The 15403-nt window shown below is 37.6% G+C and overlaps 1 protein-coding gene across 1 annotated transcript; it reads left to right on the top strand.

Annotated features, from left to right (window-relative positions):
* The first annotated feature begins 71 nt into the window (after positions 1 to 71).
* On the top strand, positions 72 to 14643 carry LOC129260026 (MAM and LDL-receptor class A domain-containing protein 1-like). Its single transcript, XM_054898123.2, has 5 exons — positions 72 to 974; positions 7144 to 7302; positions 7750 to 8012; positions 8512 to 8602; positions 11728 to 14643. The coding sequence occupies exons 1-5, from the start codon at positions 881 to 883 to the stop codon at positions 12342 to 12344; spliced, it is 1224 nt and encodes a 407-aa protein (XP_054754098.2). The 5' UTR covers positions 72 to 880; the 3' UTR covers positions 12345 to 14643.
* Positions 14644 to 15403: the final 760 nt, after the last annotated feature.

Below are 15403 nucleotides of genomic sequence, written 5' to 3'. Positions count from 1 at the left end.
TTGATTTTTGTAATTATGAAATAAATATATTAACCGCTGCAGATCTGATGATCTTCAACCGATATCAAGTTACTTCTACATGTATAGTAATGACGGACCGGATGTTTTCTTGCAACAACGTCAATGGATGTGGGAAAAAATCGGTCAGGAGACAAAAGCTTCATATATTTCCTGCTTTCAAAATATTATTAATGGGATTGAAAAGGTGTAGACGTATTTGCGTGGGTGGCGGTAGGTAGACAAATGAATCGAAAGCGATTAAACAAAATTGACACTGCGATGGACTTTAGCCTGAGCATGAATATCATATCGCTCGCTGCGGGGGTTCGTGCAGGTCATAATAAAACCGTGTCGTATTCTCCTGCAGACGATTGTGTTTCCCCGCGGATTCAGGATTCTGCTGAAAATTGGAAGCGCGCGCAGAAGAATCCCTGTGTAGATCGGACGTGTTCCTTTAGCAAACCTTGAAGACTGATGTTCAGAGGAAGTCGGTAGTCTGGAATATCAACAGGGCGATAACCCTTATTCGGCTCAGTTCCAGAAAAAAAAATCAGGGGAAATGAGCTAAAAACCCATCATATCGATTTGGATTTAGTTGGATATTTCACTTTACATTGGACTACAACAACCTGCCAAGTACAGTCTTGAGGCCTACTCGTCAAAACTTCAGGATCTTTATGTTCATGTAAAGCCACCATCAACTCCGGTCATCCGCAAAGTGGAAGCATCCCCGGCATTCGCTTGGTTCAGTTTATTTCAGATCTTCACTCACTAAAAAACAGATCACCATCATCATTGATTCTTATATTCTATTGCTGCGTTAGAAGAATTGTTATTCTTTAACCAAGAGGTATTAAAGTGACTTCAAGATCGGAGAATCATGGCGGAGATGCTGAGCAAACAAGTCAGCTGTTTGCTAATGTCCGTGTTTGTTCTGCTGCTCAAACAGACTGGAGAATGCTTGGCCAATATAGGTGAGTCATCGGCTTCTTGAACCCGACTTTGCATATATTTTATCCAACCAATCTTAATCTTATATATGTGTAAAATATCTAGTATTCAATATAAGCTGTAATTAAAAAAAAAAGAATGCATGCTCTAATTGTGTGGTATATCCAATAAATGGGTTATTTTATTGAATTAGCAATACAAAACAAAAGTTATACAAAGTGATGTATACGAAAGAGTAAAAAATGAACCGACAACTATTCTATTTTTGAATACCTTTCCATATACATCAATATATAAGTCAGTTCTGTTCAGGTCAGTTCAGTTTATTCCACTTTTCAACAAACAAACATGGAGAAATACATGGTATTAATGCAAATTGTATACATATAGTTTAAGTTCAATACTTGGTGATGATTCTATGATAAAAGACAAGAAAAAATATATTATACCTATACGAATCTATAAAATTTATTTACATGGGTATAGGCCTAAGAGATAGCGTTTGCAAGTTTTGTGAAAATATGAAAATATCATTATCCGAACGCAATCAACAGTCAGTCAACAATTTTTCTTTAAAATATATTCATTTCCAAAATATACATGTACAATGTTAATTGCCCTAGACTGCCAAAATTTCAAACTCAGTTTTAACATTGTATACATTTTTATCTAAATGTTTTCTCAATGAATTATACCAAATTTATGATAATCATCAGTTTCAGTCAAAAGTCTCATTTGGGCTTAAAATGTGCCATCATTTCATGGTATCAAAACTGACCTGCCGACCCAATCAAAGTTTTTTTTTGTGTGTGTGCGTTTTCTGAATTATTGTTAGTCAGACATCAATCGTATGTAGACATAAAACCTAATTCAGTGCTATAAATATTTAGTACACACGGCTTGCATGCATGGCGATGATATATCGACGATAATCAATTAGCATTTCCCGATTTAATCCATTATCATCCTTATCATGGGCTATAACTGTTCGGGATTACGTAACCGACTCTTCTGGGATTATGAGAAGCTACACGTGGTGTGGGTGTGGCATTATAATATGGACTGACGAATGAAGTAAAACCTGAATTTTGACTGATTGGGGAATATGGGATTAGAAAGGATATAGGTGTTTCCAAGATGCCAAGGCTGTCTCAAATGCAGCTGCATATTATGACAACAGAATCCTTGGTGCAATTATAGGTGTCATTTTTAAGGAATAATATTCAGATTTTGGCAGAGGATCTTATTTGGAAATTAAAACACATCCTTTTTCTTTGGGCCTATATACCTCCCTTTGATCCATAACATTTTATACATTGCGTAAATTATATGATTTGTTTATTATATTACAAACGCATTAGAAAATGAAAGAGAGCACTTAGACCCCAATTATGATTACCATCAAACGAGCCGATGGAAATTATATTAGGCGGGTATTTGCATTATTCTTGTGCGATGTTAGTGCAGAAGAGTCCTCATTATGCCTGAAAGTAGCCAGTTCGGTTTTCTTAGAAGATGATCGAAGAATAACCGTTTATGCGAAGATGCCCCCCCCCCCCCAATGATTTAAACCAACTACATTCAATCGGAAAATTTAAGTTTGTTGTTGTTGTTTTTTTTTTTATAGGTATAAATGCTTCCCTTATTTATATGCTTTTAATAATCAGGAAGATTTTGTTATTCCCGGAAGTAGCTACTTGAAGATGAACTCGAAGTGGGGAATTCCTGTGTTTATAAACGTCAAAACAGTTATCTTCGTCGTATTGGCTGTTTTTCTTTTAGTTGAGAAGATTGCTTAATAGGAATAATGATTCATGTGGGGTTATCAGGTGAAAGAAGTAAAGAGAAGACAGTGGTTATAATGAAAGAGGGAAAGGAAAGATGGGCGGGAGAGGGATGGGTAAAGAAGGGGGGAGTTTTCGGTTGTGGCAGAGGCATGCTGGATGAGATAGGGTGTAGGCCCAACTTAAAGGTGAAAGTAGAATTAGGAAAAGGAAACCAATTGGAAGGAGAAAAGGAAATGTTTGGACGGTCTCCAAACGCTTGTCTATTGAACCCTGGGGACGCAGTGGATTGGAAGCAATGAAGTTGCCATCTCTATCATCATCGAATTCTTGCCAGTCATCATTGTCATGATTTGGACCATCAATCCTCTGTGATTACCATGCTGCCAAAAGCCCTTGACGCTCTATTACCCTTTGTAATTCAATGTCTGCATGCTATACCCTTCCAACCGGTTTGGTTTCCAATATTTTGTACAAGTAAAATGTCAAAATTATGGTGCCAATTCTACATTGGCAGCCATCTTTGACAGTTAAGTCATATCTGCATGCAACATATTGAACGTAACCTTTAATAATGAATAGACTTCGTATAATCATGGCTGTATAGTCTGTGGGGGTAAATTGCCAATTCGTCCACTGCCAACTCGTCCACTCACCACATGGTCTACCTTCATTTAGTCCATCGACATTTCGTCTAACATCCATTTGGTCCAATAACCATTTAATCTAATCATCACTTCGTCTAATCACCAGTTCGTCTATTACCGTTTCGTCTAATAACCAGTTGGTCTAATACCCATTTTATTTTCATTCATTTTGCACAATTAACACTTTAATTCAATTAGACCACATGGTATATGGACTAAATAGCTATTGGACCAACTGGTTATTAGACGGAATGGCATTAGACTAAATGAAAGTAGACCATGTGGTGAGTGGACAAACTGATGGTAGACCTAATGATAGTAGACGAGTTGGCAATTGGACGAATTGGCATTAGACAGATTGGAAATAAACCGTCTGTGGTCTAGGGCGCTGTATACTCCTACCCACCAACCCAACACTCATAAAACAGGAGCCCCTCCCGCCTCCCCTCTTTTATTTTCAGAAGGATGTAGTTTTAATTCTCATCTCCATATAATACATAAAAATTGGAAAGGTTTAACAGTGAAAGTAGGAACACAATCTGCGACCTTCCAAATACACCTGCCTATGTAGGACCAATTCGATTTTTGGAGGAAAATATATTTATAGCTGTCCATGGATGATTTTATGCATTATCAATATTCTTATCTTGAAATTATCTGGATGAACTTTCCCCCTATATAGGAATGTAGTCAAATATGCACAAGTCTGTAAATATGCGGCGATTTTATGAAGGAAAATTATCTTGTGACAAGAACAAATAAATCAAATATTATGGGGTTTTGTTATTTTTAACCTTACCTATAATCGTGGCTGCATGCCGTGTTTTATTGAAAAAAAGTGATCTTCCTCCGAAGTTCAAAAATTTGCCAATCATGGAAAAGGCGTCAAGTTTGTTTGGTTTGACCTTTGACCTCTGCTGTATAACAATCATCGGGTGATGACAGGGTTGACCCGAACCTGCTCTATTTTCAAGTTCAAACTCAGGCGTATCGCTGAAATCGGTTTATAGTACAGCCATAAACAATGTACAGGAATAAATAATTACTACATGCCCTATGTGCACATCTGTAAACTCGCTCAGATGAGAAAGGTTTTTCATAAGCATTAGTATTATGATTATAAATCATTGCAAAAATGAGAGCTTTTAATATTGGCATTTACTGACCACCAAACCATGTGGTTTCTAACAAAATTGCAATATGATGTTTAAAACGTAGTAGTTGTGGTTATGAGTGCGGTCGCGACCAGCGAGCAGTATCTCAAATGACAAAGGCTGTCTGCTTAGTTCATTATTGGAATGTAATCTATATCTTTGTTTGGAAGATAGAACAATGGGATATTTACAAATACAGTGCAATGGTATCCCTCACAGCTTGTGATTGACATAATAATATAATTGGCATTGGTTACGGAAATGATATCGATCAGTATTATTCAGGGGCCGCGGAACCGGGGGGGGGGGGGGCTGGGGGGGCTTCAGCCCCCCACTTTTTTCCAAAACCGTGTACAAAAACGTACAAATATCCATATGATTGTGATTTTTAGCATGGTCAGCCCCCCCCCCCACTTTTGGCTCAGCCCCCCCCCCCCCCCACTTTGAAAACCGATCCGCGGCCGCTGTTATTGCAGTGCTCTATAACGCAATCAATATTCCAATATCATTTGTTGAACTATACATAACGTTGCAAATTTAGCACAGGGGTGAAATGAGATTTGTTGTTGTATACCCCGTTTTTTTTTTTTTTTTACATTTTCAGGGGACCTTAAACCATTTTAGTAACGCATATATTGCTTATTGGTTTAGATGCTCCATTGCATGCCTGGTTGAATGTTAATATCATATCCCATCAGGCGTGTGATTGATGATGACGTCATGATCGGGCTCCATACGGATAAAAACACAACGGGTTCCCTCATCTTCATACACCTATAATGAACGCTTGAAGACGAAGGGGGGGGGGGGTCGTTAAAATTATTGCTGGTGCGTGCCCTTCTACATATAACAGTGAAAATCCATTGGGTTTGTAATGCGTGTTGTATTCATAATGCAAGGGCCGCACTAAAGGAATCGTAAAGTTTGCGATGTGAGCAGCAATTTTCGAGTTTCCCCAATAAAATTATCGGAGAAGTGAAACTATATGAAAAATCATTTCTGATATCGGCAATTGAAACATGTTGGGGTAGGAGCTTTATTCTTTCAATATGAATAACTCATATAAAAAAAATGTGTAAAGTGATAAATGTCTCAAATTTAGCACAATATGGGATAAAGAGTGAACATGTTTGTTTGGTATGATTTATAAAGTTGTGTTCCAATTCCCCCCCCCAAAAAAAAAAAAAAAATTAGGGCCTGTAAGTCTGTTTTCGTCAAGAAAATTGCACTTATTCCCTTTTTCAAAATATTCTGTTAGTATATAGGATGACGCAGCATGGGACTGGGGGCGACCGCGCCAATTAATTTTCAAGTAGTTAGAAAAAAATGAGGAGGAAAAGAGATAAAGAAAAGATAAAGAAGAAAGAATCAAAATGTAATTGTGAGGATCAACGTGTAATTGAGAAAAAGATTGACGTCATCTTATGATCTTTTATTGTTTTGATTACCCCTTCAAAAATACCCTTAGACCAACCCTGTGTCGTATTCAAACTTTTTCAGAGTACAATCTCTTTTGTAATTCATAATGATATTTTTTATGAAAACGAATACGGTATAAGATAATCGGTTCTGAAAACGATTAAAACATATGCAATCGGGTATTTTTTTTTCTAGATCTTTTACCGGCCATGGGATTTCTGACCTTTTGTTTCGCTTTTCTAAGTCATTCATGCTTTAGATGTAAACTTATACTCTGTTGATCTTTGCTTAAGTAATAGCCCGTTATATGGTTAATGGCGGAAATCAGTATTTCCGATTTCCGTTTTCCTTGTATTGTGCGTATTATTCTCTGGACGATGTATTATTAGATTAATCCGGACCGGAGTTGTGGAGAACGTAATTTTTATGTCAAAATTGATTTAAAATTGAAATATAACCAGTTAATTAGTGGTAACATTTATATAGCGCTTCATACGTTGTGCTTTTAAGCGCTTCATATTGTAATTATTATTACCCAGGTCACAGGAGCCATCACTGTTCCACACTTAAAGTGCACCATCTCCACTCTCTGGGGAGTATCCTGGCCAGACAACCGTTTATCGGTGCACACGTGCCAATCTAATCACATTGGCTTTCACATCCTATACCGGGTACCAATTTAACACCTGAGTGGAGAGTGGCAAACGTGGATAAGTGTCTTGCCAAAAGACTTTAGCGCCACGTGGGATTCGAACACTCGACCCTTGGTTTAAGAGTCAAGCGACTGAACCACGTCACCTCCATTGTTCCTTTTACGTTTGATACATGTGAAGTGTGATATAATGAATGATCTAGGCCACTGGCGCAGGTCGACAGACGGGGGCTCAACCAAGAGAAAACGGAGAAAAAAAGAAGGAAAAGGAGAGGGGAAGGGGTCGATATGTGATGTCTTTATTCTGGATATTATGGCAATTCGTATTCCAAAATTCGATGATTGCATTCGAGAGCTAAAAAGTTAGCTTTGAAGAAATCTTGCCCATACGTCATGTCTGGCCCCTCTAAATTTTTGGCTCATTTCACTTCTTATCTAGACAATGAAATACTTCGCACATTTTTTTTTAATGAATATCATTTCAAATATTTGTTCTACTTGTTACAATCATTTGATTATTTTCTCATTCTCAACAGAGGTGAAGTTTGCTGGTTCTTGTGACTTCGAGACGGATGATCTCTGTGGGTACGTCCAGGGGGATCGGGATGATTTTAACTGGAAGAGGAGAACGGGACCAACCCCATCAAGGGGTACAGGACCAGATTACGACCACACTCTTGGAGAAAATGGCACTGGTATGTTTAGAGAAGTTAGATAAATCCTTTAAAAACAAAGAACATAGAAAATGGCTGGTTATTAGTTTCAAATCACTTTATGTACATGTGTATTGTTATATTTCTGAAGAATCTAATTTGTTATCACTGAATGAAATAAGTATAATTTACACCCATTCTGTTAATAATCAATATAAGAACCCCTTGTCCTTTCACCAGAGCGGTTGTGCCTGTAAAAGTCTAACCATATGTGACACAATCACAATAAAGACCGGGTAGATATCGGGGCATTTTTAATCAAGCCTTAAACGTCGTTACGAGAATGAATACATCTATTTATGAAAGTTTGTTTATTTGTAAAATGCAAAATTAGAACATTCGTCATTCTCTTAGAAGTATTTCTGTCAGCCAGTCAATGCGTTTATCTTCGGTAGATGTAAATACCCCCTTTCCACATCTCACCCACAGGTCACTACGCCTTCATAGAAGGAACAGGTGTTCACGCCTGGAATGCGGCCCACCTCATCAGCCCCTCCCTTGCTCCCCTCCCCACCTACTGCGTGACCTTTTTCTACCACATGTACGGTGACGATACGGGGGAGCTGAGCCTCCGGGTCCTCGACGATTCCCAACCGGAGAAACTTTCCGAAGAGCTGTGGACCATGTTATGGGAGCAAGGAAATCAGTGGTTCAATGTCAGCGTTGATGTACCGTGTGACCGGGGATGCAAGGTATGATATAGGATTGGATGAAAATATATCGGGTCGGTTTCACGAAACCGAAGTTTCTGTATATCCTAATGCTAAAGTCACACCAATACCGATTCTTAACCGGTTTCTAATCAATCGATGATTTCTTTTATTGGAAATAAATTATTTCCTTTTTAATGATGTATCTTCAAACAACCAAAGACATTAATAATTTTACACGGAAAGGAAAAAATAAATAGCTGCAACTTTATTTAAACTTATGATGTGAATACAATTAAGATGTTTCAAATTTGGGGGGAGGGGGCCGGGGCGACTTTTTAAAGTTCTCTATTGAATAATATGGATAATAGAGTTACACCGCCAAGACCTCTCTTTTTAATCTGTCATTTTCTCTTTTCTAATTTTTCTCCCCATTTTCCACAACTTAAAATTATCACTGTCAATATCACAAACATTCGTAATGTGATTATCGAGGATGAGGAAAACGATTTTATATTTTTATATATCGTTTCATTTCCAGCTTTCTTTCGAAGCTAAGCCTGGTAATGGTTATTGGTCTGATACAGCTGTAGATGACATCACAGTCGTCAATGGAAGCTGCTTCCCTATAGGTATGAAATTGTCTTCACACATTTTTCTCTTTAATGCTTCTCCTTTTCTTATTCTTGATAGTAATAATTGTGTTCTTATTATTTTTCTTCTTCCTCTTTGTTCTCCTCCTCCTCTTCCCCTCCTCTTCCTCCTCCTCCTCTTCCTCCTCCTCCTTCACCACCACCACCGTCACCTCTTTCCTTGTCACTTCTTCCCCCCTCCTCCTTCTTGTTCTTCTTCTATATCGAATGTTCTTCATCTGCGTCTTTACCAACTGCTTTTCAATTTCTCTCCAGATATTTGGTATAATAACTTTGGAACGAAGATTCTATTTCCTTCCATCTAATTTACTGAGATCGTTCTTTCTCACTCAGAGTACTAATGAAACTGATATGCTTGTTATTGTAGAATTATAACTAAACGTAACTGATTATCAAACACTGTTATATTTCATGAGTAAATTTGTAAAAGGAACTGTTACTGGTCCCGATCCGAGAAATCGATCATATTCTAAACATAATTTTATTAAAAATGACATGGCAATCATGATAGATGTCATTTTTGTTTTTCACATGTTCACCATATCTAAACACATTTTGTTATTTTCATAAATTATTATTTTTTGCTGGAAGTTATTAAAATTGACCGATATACCTAACCGCATGCACGCCGAGAATATACACTACGTAATTAAACCCCTTTTGGTATTTGACGTCACCAAATTCTTGATGGACCCACACTGAGAGAAGGAGTCGCCTTACGAAACTGAGGAGATAGAGGGTGCTCATTGCACCCCCCCCCCCTCTTCTCTCTCTCTCTCTCTCTCTTCAATATGTATCCCCAAAATAGCAAACTTGCGTCAAGAGTGCTGTCTATACATATTAATATATATATATATATATATATATATATATATATATATATATATGTATATATATATATATATATATATGTATATATATATATATATATATATATAATTTAAACTGTTCCATCAGATCACTTTGATTTGATGGCTTATATTAAAAGGAACCAGTGAAGTTTTCCATCTGGGAGGAACACTTTTCTGGTCCCACACCACCTCTCATTCCAATGGGCGTTAGCCCTCCTGCCCACCACGCCATTCGTAATTAGAGTCGGTCTCACGTCGAGTCTTGACCCCGATCTATGCCGTCCGATGTGACCTATACGTCCGCCTGATATGACGTGCTCACTCCTAAAAGATGCAGGCAGACTAATTTAATTCCATTTGTTTTTGTTTTGATATGAAACATGGCATGTGGCCGATGGCAAGTTAGAGGCATGGTCGAGGGAAAATCGCATGCCAATTTCACCTCCAGCTTTCAAATATATTTTAAGATCTTTGTTACTATATTCCTGAAAGACTGCAACGACACCCTATCCAACGCCCCTCCATCAATGACGTCAAGATAAGAGTAAGAGCCCAGAACCCTCCCTTTTTGATAAAAAATAAGAATAGAGCAAATCAATCTGTTTTACCATCTATAACGAGTTTGCAATATTTTCAACTTCAAGTACGGAATTGCATCATTCATCATTTCAAGTTCTATTCATAAAATTGACATGATTAAACGCAATAAACAAAATTATATGAGTACATTGACAGAAAGAGAGAAGCAAAAACAATATTATTATGCGGTTTCGAATTTGATTCAACCTGATAATATACAGTTAACGTGGTTAATATGGGTATGTTGTGTTTGATACTAATAACAAAATGGATGTTGACAACTAATCCAGAATGGCTGAAAACTGCTTTACCAATCTTGCCATCTTCAATGTTTTATTTTTCTTTGAGACATTTCAATGATGATCACAATATTTATTTCGTGATAATACTGCCAGTTTATGTGATGAAATTTGCCCTAAAAACATGAATCAGGGGGCGGATTCCAGATTTCCCAAAAGGGCCGGGGCAGATTTGTCCTGAAAAGTTTTAACAGGCAAAAAAGGTGTCTTCACTTGCGTATGCTCGACATTTCCAATAACAAGTACTTTAAGTGCTCCAAAGGGGGGGGGGGGCATGGGCCGAATGTGCCCCTACCTGGATCTGTCACTGTCATGAATGATGGTAGGGTTTGAGATCCCTCGTAAAGATGTCTCTCGGTTTGTCTAATGACCCATTAACACTTGAAAGATTGATCAGATATGGAGTGCTTCGTAAACACGTGGCATGTTTATTAATGACAAATCGATCTCCCGTGTAGAAATCTTTCACTTTCATTGTGTCATCAGTCATCATGTACAGGATGCAGGGTTTCAGTTCTTTCTCTTTCGCTGTTTAAATTAGTGTACGGGACATGCGAAATAAATTAATGGTATACGTCTACTAACTATATCTGTATATAGGGCTACATTGGCCATCCTATCAGGGGGTGCATGGAGCAGACTGCTCTTTTCTAAAGAGAATTGAATTACCCCCCCCCCCCCCAAATAAGAGGGAGAGGAGAGGGAGTGAGAGGGGGAAGGCAGAGAGGGGGGTAGGGGAGGGGGAAATAGGGATGATAAATGGGTCGGGTTTTTTGCCGCCTTAAAAAGGCGGCAAAAAACCCGACCCTGACAAAAAGGCGGCAAAAAACCCTGACACACTTTTTTCCGCAATGAGCGATAGTCATGTATGGGAGGGACGGACAGTGTGCGTCTCAGATGCTTCCTATAAATTATTTCTATAATTTTTGTTACAAAGCAAACTTCGAGTTTCTTAATAATGTTGCTGTTGTTGCTATTTTTTTCTTTTTAATCTATAGAGCCTGAAGTGGGAAGGTTGACTTATGATTATAATATTTTGCGTGCGCTGTCAGACTTGAATGAAATGGCTCTAGGGTTCTATGCTTGTCCCGTATTTCAAACATTTAAATGTCCCTAAATTGTTCTAAATTACTTCAAAAAGCCACTTTAGAACCCTTTTTAGATTCCTTACAAAACCATTAAAGTTTTTTGAGCACTTGAAAGCCCATTTTCTCCAGGTATCCTAATACGGGACAAAGGGTTCCAATTTGCACCTTTCTTCTTAAAAGTGTTGGAAGCTGTTTGGAGAGGTGACACGTACAAACCTATATTTACTGCCTTTTGACCTGCATGTTTAATAACTTTATAATTCCCTATTTTCTTTGTGATTTTGCAGAAGACCCGTCAACCCTCCGTCCTTCTATGACGACCACGGGCACATCTACCAAAGAGTCGAAAGAAACCTCCACCTTACACCCATCCATGGAAACTAGCACGCACCCCTCCCCGCATTCAACACTTGATTACCAGATCATAGAGTACAAGTACGATGAGCGATTCATCACCATCATCCTCGCCGTCGGTCTCACGTTCTGGAGTGTCGTCTTCATCATCATCTTCATCATCTTCTGTTACTGCGACAAAAGACAAAATGGCGGGAGGCCGCGCGGGATGCAATATGACGTCACAATGGACTCGCCGCATCCCGAAAAGCAGAGCGCGAACATGGCGACGTACGTGGAGATCGACGAACAGGAGCGAGAGCACGTCGAGTCGGTGGACGGCGGGGATGGCGATATCGTGAAGTTAAAAGATAGATCGGAGGCATTTTGTTCGGATGAGAGTTCATTGGATTCGGAGAGGTACAGTGTTCCCTTCATCACCACGCCCAAACCGCCCCGTGGGCCGTCGCCGTGTGGGTACATGAGTTTACAGCTTGACAGTTTGAATAATAACGGAAATACTGAGTATCAGCCGCTTAGTACGGTCGATTTAACGGAAGTCCCAGCGTAACCACGGCAACAAAATCACCAAGAAAGAACATTCATAATCGTTTATCGTACTGTTGATGTAAATATCGCGATTTGAGAATTGAATTCAAGGAAATGCTTTCAGAGATTTATAACTGACATAATATTTATTGATATGATTATAGAAGTACTTCATCGTCACATGGATTTCGTTATCATGTTTATCACCAGAGAGTATTGATTGCAGTGTCTCCCGCCGTGACAAGGGTGACCCACCAACTAAGTATATCATTTATATTAACAGGACATGCAAGAAGAGGATTTTGATACGACCGTTCCAGAGAGTGTATACGACGTACATGATCATGATGATGGATAGTGGATACTGCGTTTATGCTTTTAGATTTGATACATTCATGGCCGTATGCAGAAGTTATTACTCGAAAGCGAGGGAGTGAGGCGGCAGAGCTTTTCATGGGGGCACTTTTGCATTTTCTAAAGAGTGACATTGAAGGATTTGTGCACACTTTCGATGAATTTTGTGCAAAAATTTACATCAAAAAATTAAAGTTTTCAAACTGCCCCCGCTGCGTCCGGCCATGGCTATGTTGTTTCAGTGTTGGACATGACGTATTGTTTAGCTGAATGGACCTTCTTTCACGTTTTTAAAACAAGGAGCAACAAAAACAAGAAAACCAACCAAACCCCCTTTTTGCTTGTTGATTCGAAAGGAAACGGGAGTAGGAATGCCCCCCCCCCCCCCTCCCTCCACTTATCATCGTCAACCACACCACTCATGATAATAGTGTGCACTAAAAAAATGCAAAAGTCATGATCCTTTTTGAAAACCATTAGACGAAAAGATGATGAAAGTGAAATGATTTATTCGAGAAAATGATCTAAAATTGCTACAAATATTTTTCATGATTGCCGATCTGACAATGCTTGAATAATTAATGGAGAGGAGTTTTCTCGAGTATCGTGTGCGTATATTGGCATGTTGAGTAATCATTTTAGTGAGGTTTACATTATGTTTTGCAGCACAGAATGAGGGATAAGGTGGTTTTAATCAGAATTCTTGTAAGTCATGTTTTACTGGTCTATCAGTTAAACATAGCTTTAGTATGCCTTACATGAATTTTTCTCATCAATTGTATGCATTCTTGAGAAGCTTCTTTTTAGAAAATTGAGAGGCTGTTGTCCTTTATCCTATCAAAGAAAAAAAAAGATTAAACAATTTTCTCCTACCATTATCTATGGGTGGTTGGGAATAATTTGGAAGTACAAACGAATATTAAACATACTGGTATCTATCTCCGAAATATATATATTTTGGGGGTCTAAATTATTTTGGTTGAATAACATAGAACAGGTAAATCCGAAAAAACAAATTCTAAGACAGACTTCCCCATCGGCTTTATTCCAGAACAAACTATTTCTCGCTCGATTTCCCGATTTTAAGAACACAAAGGGTCGTTTATTTGGACGATGTGAAAATGGCTAAGAAAGAATAACATGCTCGTTTATGAAAACAGGTAAATCAAATTGAAGGTCATATATTCTTTCATTCTCTCAAAATAAATGAATGTAACTACCTTGCCAGGTTCCTCCAAAATAATAACGAAGGTTCCCACGTCTGGGTTGAAAATAGTGTTCTATCAATAAATAAAAATGATTAAAAAATTATCCAATGTTGGGTTGAAAGGGAACATGCATGCTTGTAGGGTATTTAATAAAAAAAAATCGTGTAATGGGTAATTTTCACACAACATTGCATGTAATTTGCACATAATTATCCATTATTTTACCCAACAAACATGCATGTTCCCTTTTCAACCCGATATTTGGTAAATCTTTGTTTTAGATAGTTTTAGTATCAAGTTTCTCCTTTCTGACCCCCCCCCCCCCCAATACTTTCATCGAACATTCATTATCTGTGGTCAATAGACAAGCAGTGAAACTATGATCATGTCATGTTATTATTGATTTTTCTTCGTCGTTAGAAGATGTTTTATCCAATTATTATTCAAACAAAATGTTAACACTATTACTATTTTTTAGGGCAAAAAAGTTAAATCCCAGCGTTCTGCTCTTTATTAAGACATCAAGTTTAAGAACCTTGCCATGTTGATCAATTACAGCCATTTATCAATACTGATTATGTTATATAAATGTGCAATTAATATGTGAGGGGAAATATCTTTTTCAAAATGCAGCTTAAAGGAAAGTGCGTGCACCAGACATAAACTGCATTTATGTTTTGATCAATTTTGATCGAAATTGCCTTTTATACAAATTTGATTGTACTGATTTATTAAAATTGTGATTTACAGAAAAACTGCAAATGGTTTGTTTTATTATTTATTTGCCGTATTTACGTGTCTTGAATACAGATATTGACTCAAAACTGCGCAGATATATTTTGATAATATTATGCACATTGGACAAATAGAACACATCATTTTAAAGTATGTCCAGGTTTCAATGAATGAAAATGGCAATGCCAAATCTTTATAGTTTGGAAATCCTATTTTGCAAAACAATTTGTTTTACAAAAAGCAAGCAGATTAGACGTAAAGACGAAGTTGAAGCTTCGTTCAATATGTGAGAACATATAAGTATGCAGTTTATTTCTTCATGATTTTCTTTTAGTCTTTCAACAGACTTCTAACTTGATGACTAAAGTTCTTCACATTGTCATTTCCCAATAAGGAACACATGGAATGAACAAAATGAAATGCAAACACGGTGATCATTTTCTTTACCACAAAATAATTGTGAAATCCTTTAATCTAGGAATAGCGAGTGTGAGCGATTGTTCAAAAAGCAACTTAATCTTTCTCCGAAAAAATCACAATCGAATTTTGTAATTACATTTTTTTTTTTTATTACAAAGCAAGAGCAAGTAAAGATGAGTTTTTAGTGCATCAGTGCAAACATTTATATATTCTGAATAACGTTTTCGTTTTGAGGAAAATTCAAACGAGAAAACCGACTAAGTCACAATATCAATAAATATTATTTTAATAGTACATAAGGCGTCTAAATAATCAAATCGACTATTTATTCGCCAAAGAAAAATCCGACAGTAGTCATGATTAT

The sequence above is a fragment of the Lytechinus pictus genome, unplaced genomic scaffold, assembly GCF_037042905.1.
Source record: "Lytechinus pictus isolate F3 Inbred unplaced genomic scaffold, Lp3.0 scaffold_19, whole genome shotgun sequence".
Classification (NCBI taxonomy): domain Eukaryota; kingdom Metazoa; phylum Echinodermata; class Echinoidea; order Temnopleuroida; family Toxopneustidae; genus Lytechinus; species Lytechinus pictus.
The sequence above is the reverse complement of the archived record's forward strand: the minus strand, read 5'-3'. Positions and strand labels throughout refer to the sequence as shown.